Source organism: Plecotus auritus (genome assembly GCF_963455305.1).
Source record: "Plecotus auritus genome assembly, chromosome: 14".
Classification (NCBI taxonomy): domain Eukaryota; kingdom Metazoa; phylum Chordata; class Mammalia; order Chiroptera; family Vespertilionidae; genus Plecotus; species Plecotus auritus.
This window is the reverse complement of record NC_137780.1, coordinates 14,821,539-14,849,272: the sequence shown is the minus strand read 5'-3', so window position 1 is coordinate 14,849,272 and position 27,734 is coordinate 14,821,539. Positions and strand designations below refer to the sequence as shown.

Genomic DNA, 27,734 nt, shown 5'->3' with positions numbered 1-27,734 from the left:
TTAAAACGAAGGCTCCGTCGTTCCCTGAGTTCATCCATGGTCACAGGACCAGTGCTTCTCAGACCTGAGATTAGGATTTAAGTCTTCTGCCTTCTAGAGCCAGGGTCCTTCCAGTGCATCGTGCTATTATGCAATTTGCTAAATGAAAGTGGTTATTTTATTTTATTTGGGCAAAATAAAACCAAATGATAATCACTTGCCTAGTAATAAAGACAAAAAAAGCAGTTACATATTTTTATATGTAACTCAAATCAAATCATATATAAGCATTTACCAATTACTGATCTAGTTGCTTAGCAACATAGCTCCATATCACAGGGGAAAAATGTCTCAGCTGAGTGAGCTAGGTCATGCCCAGAATGAGGATGAGAAAGGCAAATTACAGGGAAATGGCTTCTCTGTTTCTATAACCCCAACCCAGAGCGAGTCCTTGTGTGGCGATAACCATCCAACCACAACCACAGCCACAGCACATGGCTAGGCCCCACCCCGTGCCTCTCCCGCACCTGCAGAATGCAGGAAGCTGCTTAGGAGGCAATCAACCAATATTTACTGGACGCACAAAAGAACTATGTAATCCACAGGCTAGCCACATCCCTAAAGTCATCCCTGAGTCACCCAGCAATTGCTCTGGGTTCGACAGTCTCCCCCTAAATTGCTCAGGTAAGAAGGATCCACGCCACCAACAGCCCCTGGTAACTATGCGGGCTCCACCACAGCAGAGATGGAGAGAAGCTGGGAGAAGGCTGCAGCCCCCAGCCGGAGGCCCAGCACCCGCTAAAGAGCTTCCCGTCATGTTAGAGCTGAAAGCTCTTCCTGAGCTGTGATGTCCGGGAGCACAGCACTCACTCGGGCCCAAAGGCACGAAAGGAAAAGGGAGAGGGGAAATGCAGTTAGCAGCATTGTGGGGAGTTCGCACGGTGACAATGGTCATTAGAGTCGGTGCGGTGATCACACTGTCGGGTATAAAAATGTCAAACCACCACATTGTCGCCTGGAACCAACAGAACCAATCTAACATTGTATACCAACTATGCTTAACTTAAAACAAAATTTTTTAAGCAGTATTTGAAAACCACACTGTTGGTGGATGTTGCGAATCCATGTGTGTCTGGATTTTTCCATAGGCAGAGTGACAATATTTCGGGTAAATGAAAATATGACTCAGGGGAGAATCATGGGAGAAAAGGGAGCCCATTCAGAAATTATTATTATTATTATTATTTTTACAAAAGCTATTCAAAGGCAAACCTTCTCCTCTGCGTAAAGCCTGGTGCCTATGAAATGCTTGCTGAGTCCGGCTCCTCGGATGAAAATAGAAACGTTGTCAAATGCCCTATATAAGGGTCTAATGGAAGGATTTGCCGTTGGTGTGGAAGGCCAGGCAGAAGTACAGTGCGTGGATTTGTTATTGCTGGGTTTTAGAAACACCGGGATGTTTCTATCACTGGGATGGCAGGATGCACGCCTTGCCCAGGCCCTTTGCCTCCGAAGCTCAAAGGGACGTGCCTGCTGCCTGCGCTTCTGGCCGGTGTGCACGCTCTTGTCTCTTCGATGCCACAGCTTCTCTGAGCTCAGGTAAGCTCTCCCAGGTCACTGGGATTTGGATTCTGCTGTCCCCAACTCTGCTGCCCTCAGGCCTCAGGCAGCAGGACGCCAGACACTGTGGCTGACCTTGGTGCCTTCTATGTCACAGGGACCCTGACAGAGCGCCTTCACTAGCAGCCGAGATGCCATCTGCAGGGGGCTGAGTCCGGGGCCCCAAGAGAAGGTTGGGAACCTCTGCTCTAATGACCTTAATTTCACCCAGAATGTGATGACTCGGTGCCACACTCGATGGGCAGCCTGCGGACGGGCGGCCTTTCTCATTACACTTCTCTGTGTCTGTGTGCTCGGCAAACCCAGGAAGTCAGCCCCAAGCGCTGCTAAGACATCGCATTCTGGGCCACGACCTAGAGGCAGACACCCCCGAAGCCGGGGGGCTTCGTTTCTGAGATGTGGTGGCCTCAGCAGTGCCCTCAACTTGCTTGAGCGTCAGCACCTCTCTTAGTTTAGGAGCGAGCACCCCAACTCGTTCAAGGTCGCTGGGAGATGCACTAACCCACTCATATCCTCATTCACGTGCTGGGAAAGGGAAGGGAACACACCACAACGCGGAAATTGCCTTTGAGCCATGTGGCATGCACTTGAACTCGTGACTCCAAGGCGATCGGCTTTGTCCTTACGGCCGAGTCAGTATTCCTCAGAGGCCCCCTTCCTTACTCCCTGGGGTCCTGGAGGCATGCGCTCCCACTCCCTGGACACACTCATGAGAAAGAACTGAACCATCAGGGAGGAAAAAGCATAGGAAACGCACGAGGCTGAGGGCTCTCCAGGGCATTCTGCTTGAAGTGTGTTGACTAAGATGCCCTGGGCAATGCCAGGAGGGGCACAGCCTGGCCTGCAGTCTGACCTGGTGCCAGCGGTCATGCACTGGGTGTGACAACCCAGCTGCACCCCAGTTCCTCCCCTGCTCTTATCCCTGCTGTGCAGCCGGGGCCAAGCCCTGGGTCTGGGTCTTCCAGCCTGGACACACCTTGCTGGCTTCCTTCCTGTTTGCACGAAGGTCCCCAGGCTCTCTTTCCTGCGCTAACTGGCCTTGCCAGTCATCCCTCCCTCTGACCAGATGCTCGCCATCTGCGGATCTTGATGGCCCGGCCGGGTCTGCCCAGCCGCGCCTGCTCGGTACCAGGGAAACTGGGCAGCTTAACCTCCTCTGGAGCCATGCCCTGGCCAACTGGGCTCAACACAGAAATTAACAGAGGCCTTGCCGGTTTGGTCCACGGATAGAGCGTAGCCCCTCGGACTTAAGGGCCCGGGGTTCAATTCCGGTCAAGGGCACGTATCTCGGTTGGAGGTTTAATCCCCAACCCTGGTCGGGGCACGTGCAGGAGACAACCAATGGATGTGTCTCTCTCACATTGATGTTTCTCTCTTCCTGTCTATCCTCCTCCCTTCCACGCTCTCTAATAATCAGTGGAAAAATATTCTCAGGTGAGGATTAACAACAACAAAAAATTAACAGAATTGTGAATACCTACAACGCCAAACCTAGGTAAAGGTGAACATATGTTTAAAAATCCACCCCAGACTAGACACGTGCGATGTGAGTTCATTGCCATTACTGGTATCTTTCACAAACATGAGTACATGAGAACTGTCCAGTCTTATGAAATGGAATTGACGAAACCACGTAACCACAGCACAGCTAGTTCAGCTGCTCGTAAATATAGACAGAGAAAGAGACAATCCTACACCATGAAAGCCCATTTCTGTGGGCCAGCAGTGCCTGATTTTTCTGCTGAGAACCCACTGTCCATAATATACATATATATAAACCTCTAGAGTTCAAGGGTGATCCAACTAAGATTAAGATTCCTTCAAGGAATAAGCATATTCTAGATAATTCGATTTCAAGAATTTAATGAATCTTAATGTTCTTTTCATTACATCATGCTGCCTTTTAGATGCTAACTTCAGTAGTTTCTAGTTAAATCATTCATATATATATATATATATATATATATATGCTAATGTAATGTAAAAAATAGGAACCCGCATGACCTACCATAAACGGATGGCCCATTTAAAGGCCAAGGGTGACCACTCATTCCTTAGGAGTTTTCCTTAATACTTATCTTCCTTAGCTCTTTGGTAGAAAATCATCTTGAAAAGCACTGAAAACTGGAAAGCAATTGCGTTGTTCACTTTTAATGTCTTTTACGAGAAATGGCATTTCATTCTCACTCTTCTCCTCTGTTGATCATTTGAAACGACGTGAAACCCCACACTTCGGATGGGAGCTGTGGCCCGAGGCAGCACGTGGCCACCAAGGTGTGGAGTTAGGGATGGACAGCGCTGGCAGGGAAGACAGCGCCACGCTCCCGACCGCCCTGCGCCATGCCTCTAGCTCTTCCAGAGCAACGCTAATTAATCATCAATGTGGGGTGGCAGGCTCTGGGGTTTGGGGCTTCCTGGTTAATTAAAACTGAATACAACCATTGGTTTCACTTGCTAAAGGAAGTTTTTTCTTCTTTGCCCTTTCATATCAAACTCTCTTCTTGTTGAACAAATTATCTACTACAATGGAAATCTGAAGAAATAATTAAGCTGTTTCAAAGAACAGCACTTTGCATGGGGTCTCTGCATTGCAGGGACCAGTCACAGCGGTGGCTGGGGTGCCTGCCCCCCTGCGGCAGGGCTGGAGGACCCAGGCCCAGACAGTATGCTAGACTGCGGCCCACAGCAGCCCCAAGAGCGGGACAGAGGCAGGAGCTCACAGCTCCTTTCCCTCCCACTGCCCTGCCAGGTCACCTGGGATGGGGCCTACGCAGATGGCGGAAACCATGGCGAGTGTACTCTGCGGCCAAGTACATGGCTCACGGTCAGGTTCAGAAGCCCCGAAGCAGAGGAAAGAAGGCAGCTTTTGTTTTCGGTAGAGAAGTGGTCTCGTGAAGCAGACAGATGAGCGATTGATTTTCCAGCAAAATCACTTGTGAAAGGAAGTAGAACCCACAGGAATCGTGGCCTGTGGAGACTCCAGGGCCAACTCCTGTTGCTAACAAAGACCTGAAACTGACTTTTTGTTGAAATGACCTGCTTCGTTGCCTATTTCTGCAGGTGCAGGGCGGGTATGCTCTGAAGTCGCATGGGATAGGGACAGCCACCAGTGACAGGACATGAACCTGGGCACGAAGATGGACTCCCTCCGCCCTTCCTATTCCCTTTCTTACAATGATTTTCTCTCTAATGCTATGGCTAAGTTGCTTGGGGCTGTGCATGAGTGAGTGTGTGTGCGTGTGTGTGTGTGTGTGTGTGTGTGGTCTGGGGAGGGAGGGAGAAGGCAGGAAGAATAAGCAAATTAAAAATAAGCAGATAACTCAGTGGATTCCCCTCAAGTAATTCATCTCTCTCAACTAGTGTCTTTATTACATCCTTCATGGTTACTTTTTTGTCTTGTAGTTAATTAATAAGTGTGTTTGAAACGATGAAACACAGCTCTACAGAAAGCTAATTATTCTGAGAGAAAGTGTAGGCAACAGAGAGATTTATCCAAATCGAGTGAAGACGGTTCCGACTTCCTGGCTAACTCTGTTCCGATGCTAGAGCCAGTGGAACTGCACGCTTCGCTACTGTTTCTTCTAGGGGCGTGTTCTTTTCAGTAGTTGAAATCTACAGTAAGTTAAACAGAATTTTATGCTGTGGCTACTCTGACTTATTAGGATCCTGAGTTAAATGAGACCCATATGCACAGAATCGAGAGCATGGTTATAGTATTTTAAGTAGCCATGTGGGTTTAGAGCAGTGGTCAGCAAACTGCGGCTTGCGAGCCACATGCGGCTCACGAGCCGCAATTTGCCGCTCTGTTGACTAATGAGTTTGCCAACTACTAGTTTAGAGTATTATCTCAACTTGACTAATACACCTTGGTACTTATAACTAGTTCTCTGACTCTGAACCCTTGGCTAAGAATAAAATTCGCAGATCTGGCCCAGCCGGCATGGCTCAGTGGTTGAGCGTTGACCTATGAACCACGAGGTCACGGTTCAATTCCCAGTCAGGGCACATGATGGGGCTACAGGCTCGAGCCCCAGGAGGCAGCTGGTCAATGAATCACTGATGTTTCTATCTCTCTCTCCCTCTCCTTCCTTTCTGAAATCAATAACAATATATATTTTTAAAATTTTTTATTAAAATTTCCCAGGTCTGATATTATTTATTAGAAGGAAAATAACATTTATATGTACCAGCAGGGCTCCTGGGAACAGACTGTGCGAGAAGGAAGTCCTGCTTCCTGGTGAGGGTGCCAACCAGCTGTGCCCGTGGACAGGACGCAATTCACGTCACATGATCAATCAAACCCAATCCATCGCCTTCTCCTCGTGTGGATCCTCACACTCACACGAGTATGCTTCTACGAATTGCTTCTGATTTGAGATTTTTTAAATTAAATCTTATTTCGCACTGATTTCTATGAAAATTTCAGAGACATTTTGTCTTTACAAATGATATTCCATTGAGAGGGGCTACACTTTATCTCTAAATTTCTGTGCTTTCCTCCTATTCTGTCAAACAAATTACTAACAACAACCAACGCAAAGACTCAGTGGGTGCTGCATTTGAAGATGCACAGACGTGCCTCCTAATTACCAAGAAATGGGTCCGAAATAGGATCTTTCACTTTTTGTAAAACGCCTCTGACTCCATAGAAAAACCCACTTCTTTTGAAGACATAAAACTTGGTTTGGAGCATTTGCAGTGTGAGGACTGCCTGGGGTAGGTGGGCAGACTGGAGAGTCTTCACACGAAGATGGCCACTGAGGCTCTGAGGAGGGGTGCCGTGGCCCCGGAGGTCCAGAGCAGAAACGTAACAGAAAGTGACCCCGGAAAGAACATGTGGAACCTCAACATCTCCCGGGGGACAGAAACAGAGAAGGAAGCCAAGGAGACTGAAAAGGAGCACCAGAGAGTGAGGGGCAAGATGGGGTGAGTGGGCGACAGTGTTAAATGCAACTAAGACCCAGAAAATCGACAGAATGAAGTGTCCGTTGGCTTAAAATGAATAAGCTCATCATGACTTTGAAATGGTCAATAAAGTGACACGTCAGATTGTCTTCCTCGCAGCATCGAGAGCCCCACAGTCAGGAGCCAGCCTGCCTTCCCCATGACTGTGTTCCCAGCCACCTGTCCGCAGCCAGTACTGACGGAATAAGCAGGGCTGGTCGGATGAGCAGTGGGCTCCAAACCACTGACACGGAAAAGTAACTCTGGCTGCTTGTCTTCCTGATGGGCCAGCCCTGCGATCCTCACACGCTTCCCATCGATAGAAGAGTCTGGAAACATTGGACTAGGTCCGCGATTTCCCACCAGTGTGCCTCAAGAATTTTTAAAGCTATTTAGTCAGGGGCACTGACCTCTTTGCCCTTAGACTGACAAACATAAAAATGACAACAGCCTACACAACAATAGCCGTCCAGTGTGAATGAATCAAAATTATGCCTATTTTTTTATGTCAGATTTGCAAAAAATACATTTTTTGGTGTGCTGCAGAATCAGTCATCAGTTTACGTGTGCCGTGGGTGAGAAATGTTGACCGTCACCGCTCTATGTGGTGGCTTTTAGCTTAAGATTCCTCCACCCAGACGTCCTGCAGGGCTATCCTTTGGGGCAGATTAGATATATGCACGTTTCTAAATACCTTCCAAAACCAGCCTGTCAAGTTATAGTAGCAAGTTCTTCATCACCCCTGGGGAAGGTGACTAGCTTTCATTTTGTCGGAGGGCTAAAATCAGACTGTGCGTTGCTTTCTAAAGGGCGTGCCATAGTCTAGTCTCCTGAGGGTTCCCAGATGCACCCGTGTCCCTGCGTCCCTGCCCACACTCACTCACGCCACAGCGCCCCTTAAGGGAACGCGGTGGTCAGAGCTGATGCTTACTAACACCTCTCCAGTGGCAGCCTTGCCGATAAGAGCGAGCGCTTTCGTTTTGCACGGTGCCTGGTACACAGTAGGTGCTCAGTAAACACTTGTAGAATGAGCGAAGGAATAAACAGATTTCTCTGTTTGTTGTTAAAGTTCGTTGGCTTCTTAAATGATGACACTCCACAGAAGATTTTGTGGCATGGGGCTGTGCAGGCTGTGCTCATAAAACAAATATAATTATTGTCTTCGTTGTCATTATTTTTCCATGTCGCTATTCGTCTGCATCCAACATTTGCTTTGCCGAGCCTTCCAGGGAGGGATGTTCTGAAGTTGCCTAATGAAGCAAACATCCTCCCCGGGTTCTCCTGAGGTAAAGGCTGTGGATTTCTGCTTTATAAGGTTAAATCCAAAAGTCAATTTGATTAGACGGTCCTTTCCCCATGTCTGACCTTTAGGGGAGAAGCCATTTGCTGCCCGGCTGGCAGGGAGGGCTCTCTCTCTCCTCCAGAGGGGGCTCCACGTCCACGTTCCTGGGCTTTCCCCTGGGGCAGCTGGGATGGGAGGCCTGCCTTTAGACACTGCTTACCTGTGTTATTCCCTAATGAATCCTCAAATATTTTTGGTAAAATATATGTTTTATTGATTTTTTACAGAGAGGAACGGCGAGGGAGAGGGATAGGGAGTTAGAAACATCGATGAGAGAGAAACATCGATCAGCTGCCTCCTGCACACCTCCCACTGGGGATGTGCCCGCAACCAAGGTACATGCCCTTGACCGGAATCGAACCCGGGACCCTTCAGTCCGCAGGCCGACGCTCTATCCACTGAGCCAAACCGGTTAGGGCTGAATACTCAATTTTTAAAAAATATTTTTTCAAAATGATATTTTCAAGGTAATTAAATCAATTATGTTCTTGTGCTTGAACAACACTTTCTTATTAGAATGACAATTCAACAACTCAATGTCACCCTGCTCTGCTTTCCCCCAGAATAAAAACGGGGGGTTAAGTCAAAACACTTAATTTCAGCCGAAACCGGTTTGGCTCAGTGGATAGAGCGTCGGCCTGCGGACTGAAGGGTCCCGGGTTCGATTCCGGTCAAGGGCATGTACCTTGGTTGCGGGCACATCCCCAGTGGGAGGTGTGCAGGAGGCAGCTGATCGATGTTTCTCTCTCATCGATGTTTCTAGCTCTCTATCCCTCTCCCTTCCTCTCTGTAAAATATCAATAAAATATATTTTAAAAAAAAATAAAAAATAAAAAATAAAAAAATAAAAAAAAAACACTTAATTTCACCAAATTTTTTGCTCTTGTTGGAGACTCAAAATTTCTTACATAAAACAAATATGGGTATCAAAGTCCGAGTTAAGGCAGCCAATTCTCTATTTCAGGCGTAGTCATCCATTTTGCTTGGAAACTATTTTCCATTTCTGAACTTTCATTTCAAAAATAACTTTCCATTTACATTCGTTACCGCATGTCTCACCTCCTCACGGAACTGTGAGCTCCTGGAGGGCACAGCAGTATCTCATATAAATACTTAGCCTGCGTGTTGTAACGTCTTTAAGAACATTTGTTGAATGAAAAGACTTGGATGCCCAGATGGAATCCAAGGAGTGTGTCAAAGTGTGGGAGTTCCCACCAACTCTGCTCTCAGACGTCTGCACAGTTCCCACACCCAGAATGCCCTTCTCCGGAGACGTGAAAAAGTCATCGAAATATATGAGCCCTGACGACTCCCCCAGCTCTACAATGCTATAGCTTTTCTAAGCAACGTGACGCTGTGACTTACTAATAAAAGCATCCAAAACATTGATTTCACCCTCCCTGCGTGTTTTAGAAAGCTCGTCAGTACTTTTTCCCACTATCATGAACTTGGGGTGCGCACCTTAATAAAGTTAACAGAATGCTGACGAGTAGGTAGATATTCATTACAACTGTAAAAAGACTGAATTACTCAGTCCTGGGCTTTTACTGTAGACAGTTTCCGATTCCTTCTGAATTTTCAAGTGAAATCAAGTTCTTAGGACTCAATAGTCTGATCCCTCTCTTCGAGCAGTGATTTGTAGGAATGGATATTCAGTTAAGACGAGTGAACAAGTAGAATAAGACACCCACCCATTCAGTCACAGAACCAAGGCTCTCAACACAGGCGGGGTCCATTCCTACATCCTTTCCTATGCCTGACCCAGGAGCCACCGCTTCTAATCAGCGTGAAAATGTGACATAACGTTGACTCTTATCTGATACAATTGATCATCACCATCATACCATCCTAATCTATGAGATCTCTTTTATTAACCATTGCCTATTTTGAGAATCTGGAGAAGTATTTTGTTTTAATGCACATGCAATAGGCATAGAATTGCATGATGCCCTACACGTTCTTGCTTCTCTGCATAAACAGAGACTTGTGCCAGCTCCCCTAGGCCCGTGGTCGGCAAACTGCGGCTCGTGAGCCACATGCGGTTCTTTGGCCCCTTGAGTGTGGCTCTTCCACAAAATACCACGGCCTGGGCGAGTCTATTTTGAAGAAGTGGTGTTAGAAGAAGTTCAAGTTTAAAAAATTTGGCTCTCAAAAGAAATTTCAATCGTTGTACTGTTGATATTTGGCTCTGTTGGCTAATGAGTTTGCCGACCACTGGCCTAGGCCATTCTCCCTCCCAGTACCTTCCTGTTCATCCTTCTAGACCGAGCTTCCGGCATGCGACCCCCTCCCCGCCAGCGTGCATTACAGTAGGATTGTGTTTTAATCACTCCTCTCCTGGATTCACTGTACAAAGTGCCTGTCACGTATAAGGTGTTCCATAAACGTTTGTGTCCCAAATATCTGCTTCCTGCCCTAACTTCCACCTGCAGGCCTTTAAAGTTAGATGTATAGTAAACCACTGAAATGACTGTTATTAAGCGCCTGATAGAGTTTTAAACATGACACAATAGAGATTGAAACTTGTACAGATTTAGGCACTGTGGCCAAAAGCTAAATGCTAGCAGCTACTTTTCCCTTCTCCATTTATATATTCAACTCCTGTCCTATTCCGAGTGCCATCCTGTAAAAATGTCACCTACACGGAGGAATCAAAATGCCAGGAGAGACAGCCCCTGCCGGGGGTGAGGGTGAGGGCCGCAGCCTGGAGAGCGGCCAGCACCGTCAGAGCGACCAGCCCGCCCCTCCCCACTCACTCCGGCTCGAGGCCCCAGTGTCCAGGGACAGTCTGGCAACGGGAACTTCGTGTTCAGCCGTCGAGAACGTGCGAATGACAGCTCGGCTGTCAGGGAGCTCATTACCTAGCAAGGAGCTCGCATATCGATGAGCCGACAGCTCCGATCTGTGGCTGCTCGGGATTCCTCAACCCCCTTCGGAGCAGCCAACGGGGGCGCGCAGGCCGTGGGCTCATTACTCCCACCCGCCCCGCCCCCAGCATGCAGCAGGGGGCTCATTAGTGGAGACATCGAGGGTCAGAGGAGAGCGAGGAAGGAGCCCAGGGCGGGGCTGGAGGGTGAACAGTAGAGGCACCATGTAGCCGCTCTGGTGGCCATGGCGCTGCGCTGGGCTTTCCCACACACGTGCACCGTGTTCACACGCATCCCCACAGAGCGGCCCATCACAAAGCACGTGGCCGTGACCGCGGTTGCCCGCAGGCCATCTGGGGGCTCGGCATCAGGACTGGCCGTTGGGAATGACTATTGCTGTGAAACACGCCTTTTTCTTTTTCTCCCGCCAAGGACATTTTCTGAAGGAAAAACAGACCTAACGCCAAGAAGAGCCTGATCACCCGAAGCCAGACTCCAGCATCGCGCCCGAGCGAAGGCGGGAGGAGCGCAGCGAAGACCCAAGCGCAGGCTGGAACCCAACCCGGCTGGCCAGGCCCGAGGTCCCCGCTCTCCCTGGATGGGCCGCCTCCACCGTGAAGCCCAGAAAGGGGGCCGCACGTGTGGTCCGGACCCAGCACCTCCTCTCTCCCCACCGCTGCTTTTATTTATTTTTTATTTCTTTAAAATATAGTTCTATTGATTTCAGAGAGAAACGGAGAGGGAGAGAGAGATAGAGACATCAATGAGGAGAGAATCATGGATCGGCTGCCTCCTGCACGCCCCGCGTTGGGGACCAAGCCTGCAACCCGGGCACACGCTCTTCACCGGGAATTGAACCTGGGACCCTTCAGTCCGCAGGCCAACGCTCTATCCACTGAGCCTAATGGGCCAGGGCTCACCTCTCCTTGGGCACCCAGCTCCTTCCCACCCCCGGCGGGATGGGCTGTCACTCGCTCACCAGGGGGCAAAGGGAAGTCGCAGAGAGACCCTCCCAGGCCCTGCCTTCAGTCTTCTCTCTTTCTTCGGAAGGAAAAGTCTTGCTGCTCTCAGGGTTTCAAACATCAGAGTCCCGGGTCCAACAAAACCTGTCCTGCTTCTGTGACAAACAACGGCCCCATCCCGCCAGGACAGTGCGAGAAAAGAATATCGTTTTGTTTCCCTAAAGTTTATGAACCTTAGTATCTAAGAAACCCACTGACACATTGGGATTAAAGTGCACTGTGCTCACACGAACTCAAAACGAAAGGCACGGCGGCGTATCGCTACTCGTCAAAGCCTTTCACACATTCTTCCATGTCATCTCCACTCGGGGCCTGTGATGGAGCCGGGCAGTCTCCATCCTTTCTCTCACCCAAGTGTCCACTCAGCACTTGCTTGTTGAGCTGTGTCCTGGTCTTTTTTTAAAAATATATATATATATTTTATTGATTCCAGAGAGGAAGGGAGAGGGAGAGGGAGAGATCAATGATGAGAGAGAATCATGGATCAGCTGCCTCCTGCACGCCCCCTACTGGGGATCAAGCCCACAACCAGGGCACGTGCCCTTGACCGGGAATTGAACCTGGGACCCTTCAGTCCGCAGGCCGATGCTCTACCCACTGAGCCAAACTGGCCAGGGCCAGGTCCTGGTCTTGATACCAAATGCAGAGCTTCAAGACAGAGGGGTCACGGCCAAGGTGACTGCAGCCTAGTGAGAGAGGCGGACAAGCACGCTGATGTCAGGGGCGAGGGGGCTCAAATAAAGCAGGCGGGGGTCCCAGAATTGCAGAGGGGGGCCCTGACCCCGGAGCAGAGGACCTGGGAACGTCTCATAGAAGAAGAGAAGAATGGAATTAGCCAAGAGCAGGCGGAAAGGAGAACAGGCCGGGTTGAGGAACCAGCATGAATCTTGATGGAACAACCGCTTTAGGGAAATGGAAGGGTTCCCATTTCTGAAGCCTGCGGAAGGGTGGTCATTGTCCTAAGGTCACGCAAGTGGCTGCTATCAGAGCTGGGACTAAAACACCTGGGCCGAGATTCCTACCCTTTCCATTCTAGCATGTCTCCCTGCAACCCCCGCATGTAGGGCCTGGGTCCGCCGAGAGTGTCCGACAGGCAGGCCCCCTGCTGAAGGAGACCATGAGCACCGTGTCAGTAACAGACCCAGAGCCAGGCACGGAGCTAAGTCCGTGTGTGACCATCTAATTCTCGCAAAATCGCATGAGTAAGCTTTGCATGCATTGTATTGATGCAAAGAATAGAAGCTTCGAGAAGCTACGTAGCGTACGGATCAATAGCTCCTATGTGCCTAATAGCAATCGGTTCTGCTGATTTCGACGTGATCTAACAGCAGGTCTTCCCTGGGCCCCAGAGGAAGGCACGGAGGAAAACGGTCCAGGAGAGAAGGCAGGTCCGTCCTCCCGCCCGGAAAACCTGCGTGGGCATTGCTCACGGGTCTGCCTTGCTGTCCGTGTGTAGCAGACACGGACTTCTCCCCTGCAGCCTCCACGGGAAGAGCTGGGGAGGGGAAGGGAAGAATGGGTGCATCCAAAACAAAGAATTAAAGAAGGTGATGCAAGCAAGTACTTTCTACTGAAAACAAAAAGGAAATAATGGGTGTGGCTGGCCGGCGTGGCTCAGTGTTTGAGCATCGGCCTATGAACCAGGACAGTGGTCGGCAAACTCATTAGTCAACAGAGCCAAATATCAACAGTACGACGATTGAAATTTCTTTTGAGAGCCAAGTTTTTTAAACTTAAGCTTCTTCTAACGCCACTTCTTCAAAATAGACTCGCCCAGGCCGTGGTATTTTGTGGAAGCGCCACACTCAAGGGGCCAAAGAGCCGCATGTGGCTCGCAAGCCACGGTTTGCTGACCACTGAACCAGGAGGTCATGGTTCGATTCCTGGTCAGGGCACATGCCTGGGTGTGGGCTCGATCCTCAGCGTGGGGTGTGCAGGAGGCAGCTGATCAATGATCCTCTCTCATCATTGATGTTTCTATACCTCCCTCTCCCTTCCTCTCTGAAATCAATAAAAATATATTAAAAAATAAAGGAAGGGCCCTAACCGGTTTGGCTCAGTGGATAGAGCGTCGGCCTGCGGACTGAAGGGTCCCAGGTTCGATTCCGGTCAAGGGCATGTACCTTGGTTGCGGGCACATCCCCAGTGGGAGGTGTGCAAGAGGCAGCTGAATCGATGTTTCTCTCTCATCGATGTTTCTAACTCTCTATCCCTCTCCCTTCCTCTCTGTAAAAAAATCAATAAAATATATTTTTAAAAAATAAATAAATAAAAATAAAGGAAGGGAGGGAGGTACATTGTGTCAACGCAGCACTGGCTCTGCATCAGAACTCTCCAGAACCTTGAGCACAGGTGACATGAGGGAGGAATAGCATTCGTGGCAAGGAGAATGGTGACAGATGTCAAACTGAGGCCTATTTGCTCAGAAAAGGGCAAAAATAAGGAGAGACAGGAGGCCCTTGGAGGACGCACTGTCCTCCGAGCTGAGGATGGGAAGACCTTGACTGGTGTGAGAACTTGCTTAGCTCCCAGCTTCTGGGTGCAGACCAGTGGCTATGAAGACGGACACAGAGAGCGAGCGAGAGCCCAGCAGGACAGGAGGGCACGCGAGGGCGGCAGTGCACGGGCAAGCGTTTCACAGAACGTGAGGCCGCAGTGGGAGCTCCGTCCACCTGCAGGGCCCTGAGCGTCTACGACGACCTTCCCCATCGGGCCTCATCCATGAGCTTCTGGGTGCCTCACCGAACTGGTTTGCACTCCCCAGAGACAGCGCCTCCCTCCCCTCCCTCTCCTCTTCTCTCACCTTGACTCCCGTTTCGTTCACTGCTCAGCAGTTTTACTGATGCCAATCGGCTGCCTCTCAAAGGCTGCCTGCAGGAATCAGCATATCTGGCCCCTTTGCTCATTCACCGCCACAAAGCGCTCTCCGCCCTCCACGCAAGCCCTGCCCTTGGCAGCTCCCCGTGGCCTTCACAGGACACAGGAGAGTCCTGGGGGACGGCCACTCCAGGGGACCCTTCAGAGGCTCAGACAGGCAGGCTGGGCCGGAGGAGGCAGAGCGGGACGGGTGGGGATGAGGGAAGGGCGGGGCTTGCTCTGCTGAAGTGAGTAGCAACTCGAATGATTGCTTCTAATTGGCTTTCTTATCTTTCTGGGGAAAGCTGCCTCCTTTGCTCAAACTCCCACGTGGTGCACGAGCATCTCTGTCTCGGCAAGGCCAGGAGACCTGCCCTCAGCACCTGCTTCAACAAATGGAACCACATCCAGGATGGTGTCTGGGATGTGAGGGAATTACTCCTCTTCAATGTGACTTTGTTCGTGAGTCATTTCCCTCGTCCCGGCATGCACTGCTTCACGTCTTCACTCCCCATCCCGCCCCCCTCTTCCAGATGCCCAAGTCCGGCAGAGCCCGCCTCAAACAAGAAGCCAAAACAAAACAGCACGCGATCGAAAGCATTTCCCTGCGATACCACCACCTCGTGTGCAGACCCACGTGACGCTGCCAACCTGTGTCTTCTGTCTCAGATTCCCCCGATAACAAAGGACAGATTTTAAAGGCGCGGCCTGGGAGTCTTTGGCCAGCAGGGATCTGGAAGCGTTTGGGGGTTCAGTGCGGTTTCCCGCTGTGCCCCTCAGGTGCTCAGGGTCACGGCCGCCCTTGATGATGTCCAAGAGCCAATCAGACAAGTGAGGAACGCTCGGGTCCAGTGCGTCAGACAGGATCTCACGCGGTTGCTGCGAGCGCGGCTTCACTATTCAGGAACCACTGAGCTCATCCGATTCCAGATTTGGCAGCCGTGCGCGCTGCATACAGGCTGGCTCTGTGCAGCTGGGCAGGGCTGCGCGAGTCTTCAGAGGGGGCTTTCATAAGGTTCCAAGACTCAGAGGGAAGGATGGGGGCGGGGAGGAGGTGGGGGAGGGGCAAGGCCCTGCCTGGGTGAGACGTGAAGGAGAGGCAAGGCCAAGGTCACCGGAGAAGCCCTGGGCAGTGCCCTTGTCAGAAAGCCCACTCCCACGCCTGAGCGTGTTGAGAGCCAGCCATTCAGAATTAACACCTCTGCACAGACACTCAAAGAAAAAGTTGCAACTGGTCATTAAAAAAAATCCACAATCTATTTTGATGTTCTTACCTAAATAATGTAGGACCTTTCAAGTAGCCTTTAAAAGACTGTTTTCCCATCAAGAAAGCGTAAGTTACTCCTTCTATACAAAACTAACCTCACTTCAAGCTTCGAAGAAAAGGCAAATCACACTCTTTCATTTATATTTCTAACCTTTAGATGCTGTTCCTTTCTCCTGTGAAATAAACTGAATTTGGCCTCTGAGTTACTTGGTGCATTTTTTTCTTCCACTGACTCCGGGGCGGGGGGGGGGGGGGGGGGGGGTGTTAAGTGCTCACATGAAGCCCTCGCACAGCAGAGTGGGAAACCCCGTGCCTGGTGTAGAGGGGCTTTCACATCGCAGTGCCTGCACCCAGGGGTGACCAGACACTAGATGCCACAATGGGGAAGTGTCCCGTCTCAAGAGCTGAAATGGGAGAGAGGCATAATCGACATTTAACATGAAAAAATGTTTTTCAAAAGGTCTCCTTTATGTCAGCGAAAGAACCGCCCCTGAAAGCCACAGGCTACCTTCCTTTACGATCCCGGCCAGAGAACGCATCTGAAAGCCGCCTTTGATTCTACAATGATGTCAAGTGTTTTAGCAATTCGGGAAAAGTCAGATTATGGCAAGGACTGTCGGTTCACAACCTGGTTCGTTTACTTCCTGCTGCAGTCAAATCCTGGGGGATGCCTGCAGATCCCACCTGGGAGTTTCCTGCAAGCCAGTCGAACAAGAAGAAAGCTCATAAAATCTGGCCCCTCCTAACTTCTTTCGAGTACTTTCTACATTTTCTTTTCACTTTTCCCAAAAAGAAATTCGCGGGAGAAGTTACAGTATAAAGAAAAAAGCCACGAGGACAGACCATCCAATGACAGGAGCACGTACAACCGCTACTTACACCGCTTCCCAGTCCATCATTGAGACATCCTGGCTACATCGGCAAGAGCAGGATCCCTTCCTCCCCGTCCGCTAGCGCACAGCTCCTCTGCAGCCTCTCGCAGGTCTGGGCCATCTCAGGAGGAAGCAGGGACGTGCAGAGGGGAAGGAGAAGAGGCTGGGAACTCCCGAACTCCATGGGGGTCTGGGAATTGTCAGAGCAGAGCCCGCTGCAACGTTCCTGCCGCTCCAGCCTGCCGCTCAGCCAGGACCCTGGCCTCCCGGAGCCACCGGCCACCTGCCCCGTCCAGCTCAGCCCCAGCCTCAGCCCCAGCCCCAGCATCGCCTTTCCCTCCAAGAACAGCGCATGGATGGAGGGGACGCGCGCCTGGATGCTGCCAGTCCAGTCAGGAGGCTGCTTGCCAGTTCCCTCTCCTGCCTGCTATCTCCGAGAGAGGGAGGGGAGGGAGGGGAGAGCAGAGGCGGGCAGGGAGGGAGAGGGGAGGGAGAGGAGAGCCCAGCCGAGACAGAAACACTCGCTAAAACTCCCATTAGCCACAGAAGCTCAGGAATTCCCTGGGCACAGGAACGGCAGCACACACTCGCAACATGAATGTTTCAGATCTTTCCCTTCCCGTCCGCACCCACTTTCAGGGCAAACAAAGCCGACGGCACCACGGGTCCGGATTCATGTGCGTCCCTGTAAGTAAACATGTGTAGACATGCATGCAGGCAAACGTCCCCACGAGAATAACATCTACACGCGTGTATTTCAGTGAAAATATCTCGTCTCCCAGTTCACATGTCTTGAAACGATTCAAGTGCTCTCGGCGATGGAAGTACAAGTCAGCGGGCAGCCTGTTGCCTCTGACCCCATCCTCGATCATGCCTTCCCCAGCTATGGGGGATCCTGTTTCTTTTTCTTGCCTCAGGAAAGGAGCCCCCCAAAAGAAGAAGGCAGAGAGGGAAGGCAGGGGCTTTCGTGTGACTGTTATCTCTCTCCACATGCCACACGCCACTGTCTGTGGCACTGCAGCCCAGGACACTCACAGACAGTGCAAGGCACAGATTATGCGAAGGGACGGAGTGGCATGGAGCAGGCATACAGCACACACGGGGCTCTGCAGGGGGGGACATAGGAGGAGGAAGAACTAACAGGCACCTGGAAGGGGCAGCTATGAAGGTGGGCAGAACAAGACCATCTGGGACGCGTTCCTGAATGTTCCCTACTGCCCTCCCTCTCTACACGCGTTTCTCCAACGATGGTCCCAATCTTCCCCATTTGAAATACTGGCAACACGGGGGCTCAGACCCTCCCCCAAAGACCCTGCAGTTTCCCCAGCCCCACCAGTGAGTCGGATGCAAACTTCTGATGAAGTTCGTGAAGACCCATGTCGTCATCGGTGTTGAGGGAGTGGTTGGGCGAATGAAAAATGGAAGGAATTGAGAAGAGGCCCTCAGGGAACACCTGTGAGAGCCCAGCACTTGTGGAGGGTGGGGGGACAGAATACAACATGGGGAGGGGGATGAACAGGAGAGAGAATCATAGGAACTAAATGAGTTACAAGGAGGAATGACTTGCCACTTTCAAACATGCTGCATGTTCTCACAGCTAATAACTCCCAGAGCAACTCCCAGAATGCTCCTCTTCGCCAGACAAACCATCCCTGAAAACTCAGTCCGCAGTCTCATCCTCTTGGAAGCCGTTCTAACTCTCACGGAGCAGGGACATGGACCAGGTGCAGGGGTGGCCCCAGGCGCGTTTGCCGGCATTTCTCAGGGCAAGCACTCTGCGCACTGATCATCATCAGCCAGTCTCTCTCTCCTCCGTTAGATGGCGGTGAGCTGTTTCACATAAACTAGATCAGTGGTCGGCAAACTCATTAGTCAACAGAGCCAAATATCAACAGTACAACGATTAAAATTTCTTTTGAGAGCCGAAAACTGACTTCTGCGCATGGGCCACGAAGTTTCATTCACACTGTACATGCATGCCCACACGTGGTATTTTGTGGAAGAGCCACACTCAAGGGGCCAAAGAGCCACATGTGGCTCGTGAGCCGCGGTTTGCCGACCACTGAACTAGATGATCTCTCAGTCGGTGCTATACATCCTCGAATTCTGGACACACAGTAGGCACTCAATATATGTGCACTGGTTAAATGGCTAAATGTATCGTAAGCGTATTTCTTAACCTGTGTGGTTGGTACACAGACATTTGCTCTATTAGTGGGCTTTAAACTGAGCATCTTTCAATGTTCCATATACTATTTTTGTGTGCATAATACACTTATCAAAAAACTTAAATAAGTTATAGCATCTGAGACTTGGTCTAGAAAGTTAGGACTTGTGAATAATGAAGAGAAAAAAATCGCAAATAACTGACCTAGCGTTAACAGGACAAAAAGCAAAGGAAGCACCGGAGTGCGGTGAGCCCAGGAGATGTGCAATATTGTGGAGGTGGTTTCTGATAAGCGGATGTGTTTGCGGATGTGTTTGGGGCTCAGAAAGGTCTCACATTTGCCATCAGTGGTGGTAAAGAGGTGTCCTGAACAGAGCTGGGCTGCATGAAGTGGGAGCAGAGCTTTACTACCTCTCCTGGAGGACTACCAAAATCAGCAGAAAACAAAATCTCCCATTGATCTGGCTTAAGAAGTTTGGAGCAATTATAAATGAAAAGTTAGGAATCACTCATACTAATAATTGAATGAACTGATGGATGGATGGATGGATGGATGGATGGATGGAGTGAATGATGGATGACAGATGGATGGATGGAGTGAATGATGGATGATGGATGGATGGATGGATGGATGGAGTAGATAGATGGTTGGATGGAGTGAATGATGGATGGATGGATGGATGGATGAGTGGATGGATGGTTGGATGGATGGATGGATGGACGGAGTGGATGGATGGTTGGACAGAGTGGATGGAGTGGATAGATGGCTGGCTGGATGGATGGATGGATGGAGTGGATAGATGGTTGGATGGATGGATGGATGGATGGATGGAGTGGATGGAGTAGATAGATGGTTGGATGGTTGGTTGGATGGGTGGATGGATGTATGAATGGATGGATGGAGTGGATGATGGCTGGATGGATGAGTGGACGGATGGTTGGATGGATGGATGGATGGATGGATGGATGGATGGATGGAGGGGTGGATGGACAGAGGAGTGATGAGTTGGATGGTTGGATTGATGGAGTGGATGATGGATGGATGGATGGATGGATGGATGAATGGATGGATGGATGCAGGGGTGGAGGGGTGGATGGACAGAGGGGTGATGAGTTGGATGACTGGATGGATGGAGTGGATGATGGATGGATGGATGGAGGGGTGGATGGATAGAGGGGTGATGAGTTGGATGGGTGGATGGATGGATGAGTGGATGGATGGATGGATGGAGGGGTGGATGGACAGAGGGATGATGAGTTGGATGGTGGGATGGATGGAGTGGATGATGGATGGATTGATGGATGGATGGATGGATGGATGGATGGATGGATGGATGGATGGGTGGATGAGTGGATGGATGGATGGAGGGGTGGATAGATAGAGGGGTGATGAGTTGGATGGGTGGATGGATGGATGAGTGAATATATGAGTGAAGGATGGTTAGATGAGTGCCAGAATAAGAGGGCCCAAAACTACTCTGGGGTTTATCACTATCTAAGGGGCATTTCAAATACTGTTTTCATTTTGAAATGTTTTATTTGGTATCAAGTCCCCCATGAATAGCTGAGGAACCATAGCTCAGAAAAAGTAAATGACCTGCCCTAGGTCACACAGCTAATGACTTCCAGAATGAGCTCTAGAATCCAAATCCTTCCACACATAAACCACTGCCTCTGCCACTGTACCAAAGTAAGCCCTCCCAGATGAAAACGCCGTTAAACTTGGTGAAACAGGGATGAAAATGAAAAACAGCCATGGGATTCCATCTTAAAACACAAAGGGGCAGCTATCTGAGGAGCGACCTCTTTGTCAAAACATTTGCTCAGCAAGCATCACACTCAGCATGAGGGAGTTGGGAATCCCTCAGGGGAAGTCTTGGGTGGCCTAGCAGACGGCGGGAAACTGCCTCCAGCATCTTCCTCTCCACTGCCCCTGTGCTCACCACAACTCCCAGCGGCCCTCTGCAGTGGAGACAAGGAGACAGATGTGCCTTCTAGATCGTGCTTCCAGGGAGGTCTTGTTGTCCCAGCTGTGGACAGCCAGCCTCCAGCTGTCAGCTCTTTTAGGATTTGCCTCCGCTGCAAAAAGCCACTTTTCCCAAGAGCATGGCCTTCCCAGGGTGGCCCACATGCAAAGTTGGATGGAGGTGGGGGTTCAAGGGCCCAAGAAAGCCATTAAGTCCAAGAAAGGCACCACAATGGGCCCTTTATGTTCCAGAGTGTCCCTGTGGGTTGGCCGAGGCTTTGTGGGGCCCCTTGGGCAGTTTGGCATTGTCCTCTGTGCAACCACCATTCCTATGGGTGTTAATAATAAACATTCTGCGTGGCCAACTCCACCTCAGTGTCCGTCTCCGGAGAACCCAAACTGCAGCCTCCTAGGATAGAGCAGTGCTGTCCTTGTGCTGGGCCCTTGAACCCCTCCCCCTCAGTCATTGCCGCTTAACTACCTGCAATCCCCACACAGGTGCCTCTAGAGATGTCGGTGCTGCAAGACAACAAAAAGTGATCTCCCCTCCCCCGCCGCCCCCCCAAATGCTGGGCTACTGATTTTCCCTCCGTGAGCTCTGGGTGGCACAGGAAGTGCGATCCCCCTTCAACCAGAGACGCTCTACCTTTATCCGTTCTCCCTGTTGAGGATTTCCTTGGAAATCGGGGCTTTACCGTGAACCATATTTTTGGGAAACACTGGTTCAGATGATCCCACAGACCCCTCCCCTCGTCTGTAATGCTCGGTCCTCAGAGGACCCCAAAAAGTGGAACAATGGCATTGCCCTCGGCCACCCACTGACTTGGAAAAAAACCAATCAACTCGCATATAAAAACAAGAGCATGACATAGATTAAGTGACAGACTCCGTTTACTGCGCAAATTGAAAACTGCATAAATGATGAGAGAATTAAGAATTGTTTCCTGGAAGATTTGGTAACTTATTAGCTCCAGGCACAGTGAGTGGTGTGTGACAAGGGCTGGCTTGGGGGACATAGAAATTAGACCCCACTGTGTCTGCAGGGAGCCCGAGAGAGACTATTTCCTTATTTCCTTTATAAGGAAATACTATTCCAAGTACTAATTAAAAAGAAAAGAAACCCAAGAAGCTAAAGGTCTAGTGATACATTTTACATAAACATGTATGTATTCGTATGCAAGGAAGAACGTTTAGCGGTGAGCAAATAGTTAGAATTTTTTAGAACTCTAAAAGGATCAGACCTAAGTTACCTGCGAATTTCCCTAAGGAAAATACCAAACATTGGGAAATCCTGAGTCATTTAAAGACACCAAGACAAAACTAAGTCATGTGTATTCCGAAAGTACAACGCAGAGATGGTTACAAAGCAACGTGTGGTGCCACCAAGTCCACACATTTTACATGTATGTTTGGAAATTATTTTCAAGATCTAGCTGTTCAGAAAAGAAAGTGTGACCGAAGGAGGGGCAGTGTAATATGTGATGCGAGTTGTACACAGGCCTCGTCTTCGGCCCTCTGCATCTTCAAGCCCTCAGTCGTCCCCAAATATGGATCCCAAGTCTGCTAATGAGAAGACCTTCCCTCTGCCACTGTTTGGAGCTGTTAAGCGTGTGGAAGCCTGGGCATAGCTTTTTCCCTTTAAAATACTGTGTTTTATTGGCTAATTTTCCAAAGGTAAGTCATTATGCAGTTTGTCTTACAGTAGAAAGTTAAGGATGCGTCCATTTAAGATATTTAAATCATAGTTTCCTTTGTAGATTCCTATTGTCTTTTGTAGCCCGGTCTCCTAGCCTCGCTCTGGGATGGGGACAGGCCTGACACAGCGCCAGTGTTACCGGAGGGAGAAGAGACAGAGCAGAGAGCAGGAAGGAGGGACGTGTACAGAAAGGAAGGCAGAAAGGAGGTAGGAAGTTCTAGAATGAAGGGCTATGCCCAGAGGAGGGGGAGTGAGCATGGGTGGGAGTCAGCTACTGGACAAAACTGGGCCCAGGGCCTCCTCTACCCCACAGCCAAACCCTACCCTCCTGGCCCTGCACCCCTTCCCCTCCCCTCCACCCCACCCACCCAAGCCCTGCCCCTTAGCCCTGCCCCCTGCCCCCACCCTGCTCCCTGGCCCTGCCCCCTGGCCCTGCCCACACCTGCTAAGTGGGCAGAGAAGACTGGATGCCCTGAAAGCTTGGCAACTGGTACAGTGGCCCCGAGGGGGATAAGAAAATGATCCGGGCAGGACCAGGCTCCTTCCTGGGGGAGCCCCTGCACTGGGACATCACCCCACTTGGGAGACCCTCTGAAAAACGCCTCGTACCCCTGGGATGGGCCCTCGAGGAGCCATGTGGCATCAAACCCTACAGTGTGGCTGGGGTGGCCTTGGGAACGCTGAGAGCCTTACAGGAGAAGAGACTGATGTCCCAAGGCCAGACAGCTGCCCCGAGGCAAAGCCAAGACTAAACCCCCACGTCCCAGCTCCACGTCCATTGGTCTGTCCGGGGGTGGAGCATCGTCAGCATCGCGCTTTCTTCCGGGGACCACAATCTCGCTTCAGATGAGCGAGGCCCTTGATCTTCCGTCTGGGGACTTGAGAGGGTTTTCTCTCTTTAAAGAACTGAGGAATCCTCTCCATAGAACGCGTTTGAGAACAGAGGTCTTTGTGAGAAGAGTCAGGACATGAAACATTTCTTTTTCAAGGAAAGGTCAAATACCTCTAATATTTAGTTAGATCTGCGGGGGAAAAGGAAGCACTTTTAAAGAATGTAAATGCCATTTGGGGGAAAGCCAATATCTTAACTTGACATGTGGTATCTACAGGGTGGCCGGCACTACCGAAAATCATGGCATTTTATGCAAATTAGGAGTTTAATTCATATCCTGGCCCAGTGGTCGGCAAACTCATTAGTCAACAGAGCCAAATATCAACAGTACAACGATTGAAATTTCTTTTGAGAGCCTAATTTTTTAAACTTAAACTTCTTCTAACGCCACTTCTTCAAAATAGACTCGCCCAGGCCATGGTATTTTGTGGAAGAGCCACACTCAAGGGGCCAGAGCCGCATGTGGCTCGCGAGCCGCAGTTTGCCGACCACTGTCCTAGACAGCCAAGTGGACATGAAATCTATGCGTTAAGGAGGTATAAGCATGAGGAAAACTGACACATGAAATTCTAGATGTAATCTTTAAATTAGGAAAATGTACGTGTGGTTTAAAAATAGTTCGCTGTAAGGTGCTTTTCTAATCAATATAGATACGTTTTCCGGGAGACGCCTCTCATCGCGATGAAGGACTTGGTACCGGCTGACGTCCTGGGTCCTTCAGTCCCACCGATATTTCACTTCTCTTTCCTGATCTAGAGGCATTTTCTTCCTACCCAGATAATGTCTAAAATCATAACTGATCCTTCCTTCCTTCCTTCCTTCCTTCCTTCCTTCCTTCCTTCCTTCCTCCCTCCCTCCCTCCCTCTCTTCCTTCCTCTCTCCCTCCCTCCCTCCCTCTCTTCCTTCCTTTTTGCTTCCTTCCACCAAATTTGTATGGAGTACCAGGAATAAGACCAGCCTAGCTTTGATCCTCATTGAGCTTGCAGTCTAAGGTAAACTAGTCATGGTTTTTCAGAACAATTGCTGCTTCTTCTCCTCACTCCATCTTGATCTTGAAAAGATGAAAGAAAATATGTGGGTTTTTATTGACTTCCTTTTTTAAAGAGAACGGAAGGGAGAGGGAGAGAGAGAAACGTCAATGTGAGAGCAACACATTGATCAACTGCCCCCTGCATGCCCCCTACCGGGACTGAGCCTGCAACCCCGGTGGAGCCAGCAAGCTTTCGGTGCAAAGGATGACGCCCAACCAGCTGAGCCACACCGGCCAGGGCAGGGAGTAGGTATGTTTTACCCGGTTTTTCATGAAACTCTGACTCTCTAGTTGGTAGAAATCATCATATAAAGAGCTCTGGTATTAAGGAGTTATAAAACAGTAGACAAAATGACTCTATCAGAAAGGAGCGCCGAGGGATCTGGCGGGGCCCGGAGTCTGTGGTCTGAAGGGTCTGCTGCCTCCGGTCGCCGAGGGATCTGGCAGGGACCGGAGTCTGTGGTCTGAAGGGGCTGCTGCCTCCGGTGGTGTCTGTGTTGGCCGGATGCTCAGAGGACCCCCCAGACGCCGAACGGTGTATGTGCAGCCGGCAGCAGTTACCAGCATGCCGGAAAAGCACCGTGTGTGCCTGACGAAGACGGGCTGGGCCTGCAGACAGCGGAGCAGCCAAATTCAGCAAAAGGCTCGACAGGCCTGCGTGTGTGTGTTGTGAAGCGAAGCGACAGGACTCTTGTGGACGGCTGTGTGCCTCCAACTATGTGGCTCCTCTTCGCACAACTGCAATTGCGTATACTTCACGTTAGTTAGAGTCTAATTTTGACACGAATTCTAAAGACTAGCCCAGGACAGCATTGGCCTCCCCTGAAAAAGTGCTCTGCAGACCAAAACCAAACAACAAACCCCTCGGCGATGCCTTTGTCTGCTACGGCAGGACTCTCCTCCCTTCTCAGATGTAAGAGGCACTGGAAATTGACTCCATTTGCTTCTATAAAGTCCCAAAACAACAGGTAACAGAGAGCCCTGGGATCAAACCAACTGTGAGAGGAAATCTCTCAGCGCAGCTGAAACCAGCCCCCGCGACCACAGACCCCTGGGCAGCCCGGACCCCGCGCCAGGCCAGGCCCGTGCGCAGGGCTGTCCATCTATCAGCTGATTTAGCCTCATCCCAACGCTGCGAAGTGCGTTACTGCCCTCGGTCTTCAGGGGGAGACACTGATGCACAAGGCAGCTCAAAGCTTCTCTCGAGGTGACATGGCTACTCAGTGGCAAAGCCAAGACGGAGAGCCAGGTGGTCTGGCTTTAGGGTGCCCTCTGCCACACAGGACACTCGACGACCTTGTGTAAGTGACTCGAGTTCTCTAAGGTCTTGTTTTATCTGCGAAACAGGGAGAACGGTGCTGAGCCAAGGACCGCCAGGATGCTGAGATAAAGGACCGAAGATGCTTAGTCTCTAATTGTTAGCAGTGCCCAGTCCATCTCCACACCCCGCCCCCGCCCCGCCTTTCTGTCTCTGTGACATCACGGAGTCCTGGTTCCATGTGCACTGTCCTCTGGTCGCCAGGCGACAGAGGCAGCAGTTGAGCTCCAGAGAGCAAGGAGCAGAGTTGGGGAGGGGAAGGAGTTTCACCTTGACCCTCACCCTGACCTTCATGGAAGACACAAATCAATGAATTCATCACATTCTTACGCAGCCTCTCGCCCTCCCTCCGGAGGCCCCTTCCCAGCTCTGCAGGTTCCCCCTCGAATTCTGGGTGACCCTCGAGTTGGCCTTGGGCCAGCCTGGCCCTGGTGCAGGCCGAGGACTACGCACACCCCCGTCTTGGATGTTCTTCTGAGAGTTGGGAGGAACTCGGAGTCAGTCTCTGACACGTTATTGGCGGGAGGAGAAGCAGCGCCTGCCAACTTGCTCCGGGCACTGAGCGTGTTAACAGGTATCCGCCAGGTGTTATTACCACAAACCCCATTTCCACCCCGGTGTGCGGGCCAGACGGTGCGACAGGGTTGTACTTCACAGAGTCACATCTCTCTTCTAACTCGGAAAACTCAGAATGTGTCTGAAGAACTCAGTCCTCAGATGTGAGCTGAACTTATTGCACATGAGTCTTCTTTAGGAATCAGGATGTGGGCCAAATGAGCAATACTATTTCTTTTTTTTAATATTCTCATTGATTTCAGAGAGGAAGGGAGAGGGAGAGAGAGATAGACACATCAACGATGAGAGAGAGCTCATGGATCGGTTGCCTACTGCACACCTCACACTGGGGATCGAGCCCACAACCCGGGCATGTGCCCTGACCGGGAACTGAACCGTGACCTCCTGGTTCATTGGTCGATGCTCAAACCCTGAGCCACGCTGGCCGGGCATATTTCTTCAGATCAAACACTTTCTAAAGGGACAACTGTCAGTCCCAGGACTCAGCCAGTCACACTCCCAGGGGTGAGGTCGGTGCCCCGGCGGCATCGGCTCCGGAGGTAAGTCAGCAACTTCATCCTGAGCTCCCAGGTCTGGAAGGGATGCTGGGAGGTTCCGCTCTGGGCTGAGGGGATGGGTGCCTAAGGCACGAGTCTGAAAACTGCCCATGTCCTTAGCGAGAGTCTACATTCCAGTGGATGACAGGCAGCTACCCAGCCCGAAACAGTGTGCGCTGGAGAGTCGGGGAGCAGGGAGGAAAGCAACGCTCCCACCCACCGAGGCTCCCCCAAATCCGGAGGAGGGAGCATCCCCCTTAGGGAAGGGACCCCTGCACGCCTTCCACGCCACTCACCTGGCACCCGTTATCCTACCAGCCAGAATACCACAGGCAGAACCCCAACTGAGCAAGCTTCTTCCCAGTCCTCCGTCCCCCTGGCCCAGGCCTGCAGTTAGTTCATCTGAAAACCACGTGGCGGAGAAGCTGTTTTCGGTAATCAGGTGATTTCCGAAGCTGTGCCCCGGCCTGCCTGGCCCCTGCCCTGGCTTGTCAGTGGAGATCCAGAACATCTGTGAGTGGAAACGTCTCAGTCGCTGAGATTTTACTACATCAGCAGTTACCTGTTTGCTGCGGGTCAGCTGTGTGCCTCAGCGACGTAGGCTGGCCTGGCCTGAAGAAGTAAAATCAGATGCCAATCTCACCCTTCCTTCCCAGGGAGCATGGCGGGAAGTCGGTGTGCGGGAGGGGCTCTGACTTCCAAACTCACCGTGTAGCCTCAGCTGCGAGCCTTCGTCTGTCTGGGCAGATTTATTTAACTTCTTCATACTCGGATGATGTTGAAT

At 50.7% G+C, this 27,734-nt stretch overlaps 1 protein-coding gene across 2 annotated transcripts in view; it reads right to left on the bottom strand.

Moving 5' to 3' along the window:
• The window catches only part of KIF26B (kinesin family member 26B), a 387,325-nt gene that overhangs the window by 133,224 nt on the left and 226,367 nt on the right, over window positions 1–27,734 (bottom strand). Inside the window, exon 1 of one of the 2 annotated variants that reach the window (XM_080651289.1) lies at window positions 16,777–16,855. The exons of the other annotated variant lie outside the window; for it this stretch is intronic. Within the exon in view, the coding sequence (XP_080507415.1) occupies window positions 16,777–16,796 (20 nt within the window). The 5' untranslated portion in view covers window positions 16,797–16,855. Of the gene's footprint in view, window positions 1–16,776; window positions 16,856–27,734 lie in introns of those variants that run through there. 2 annotated transcript variants of the gene reach the window in all.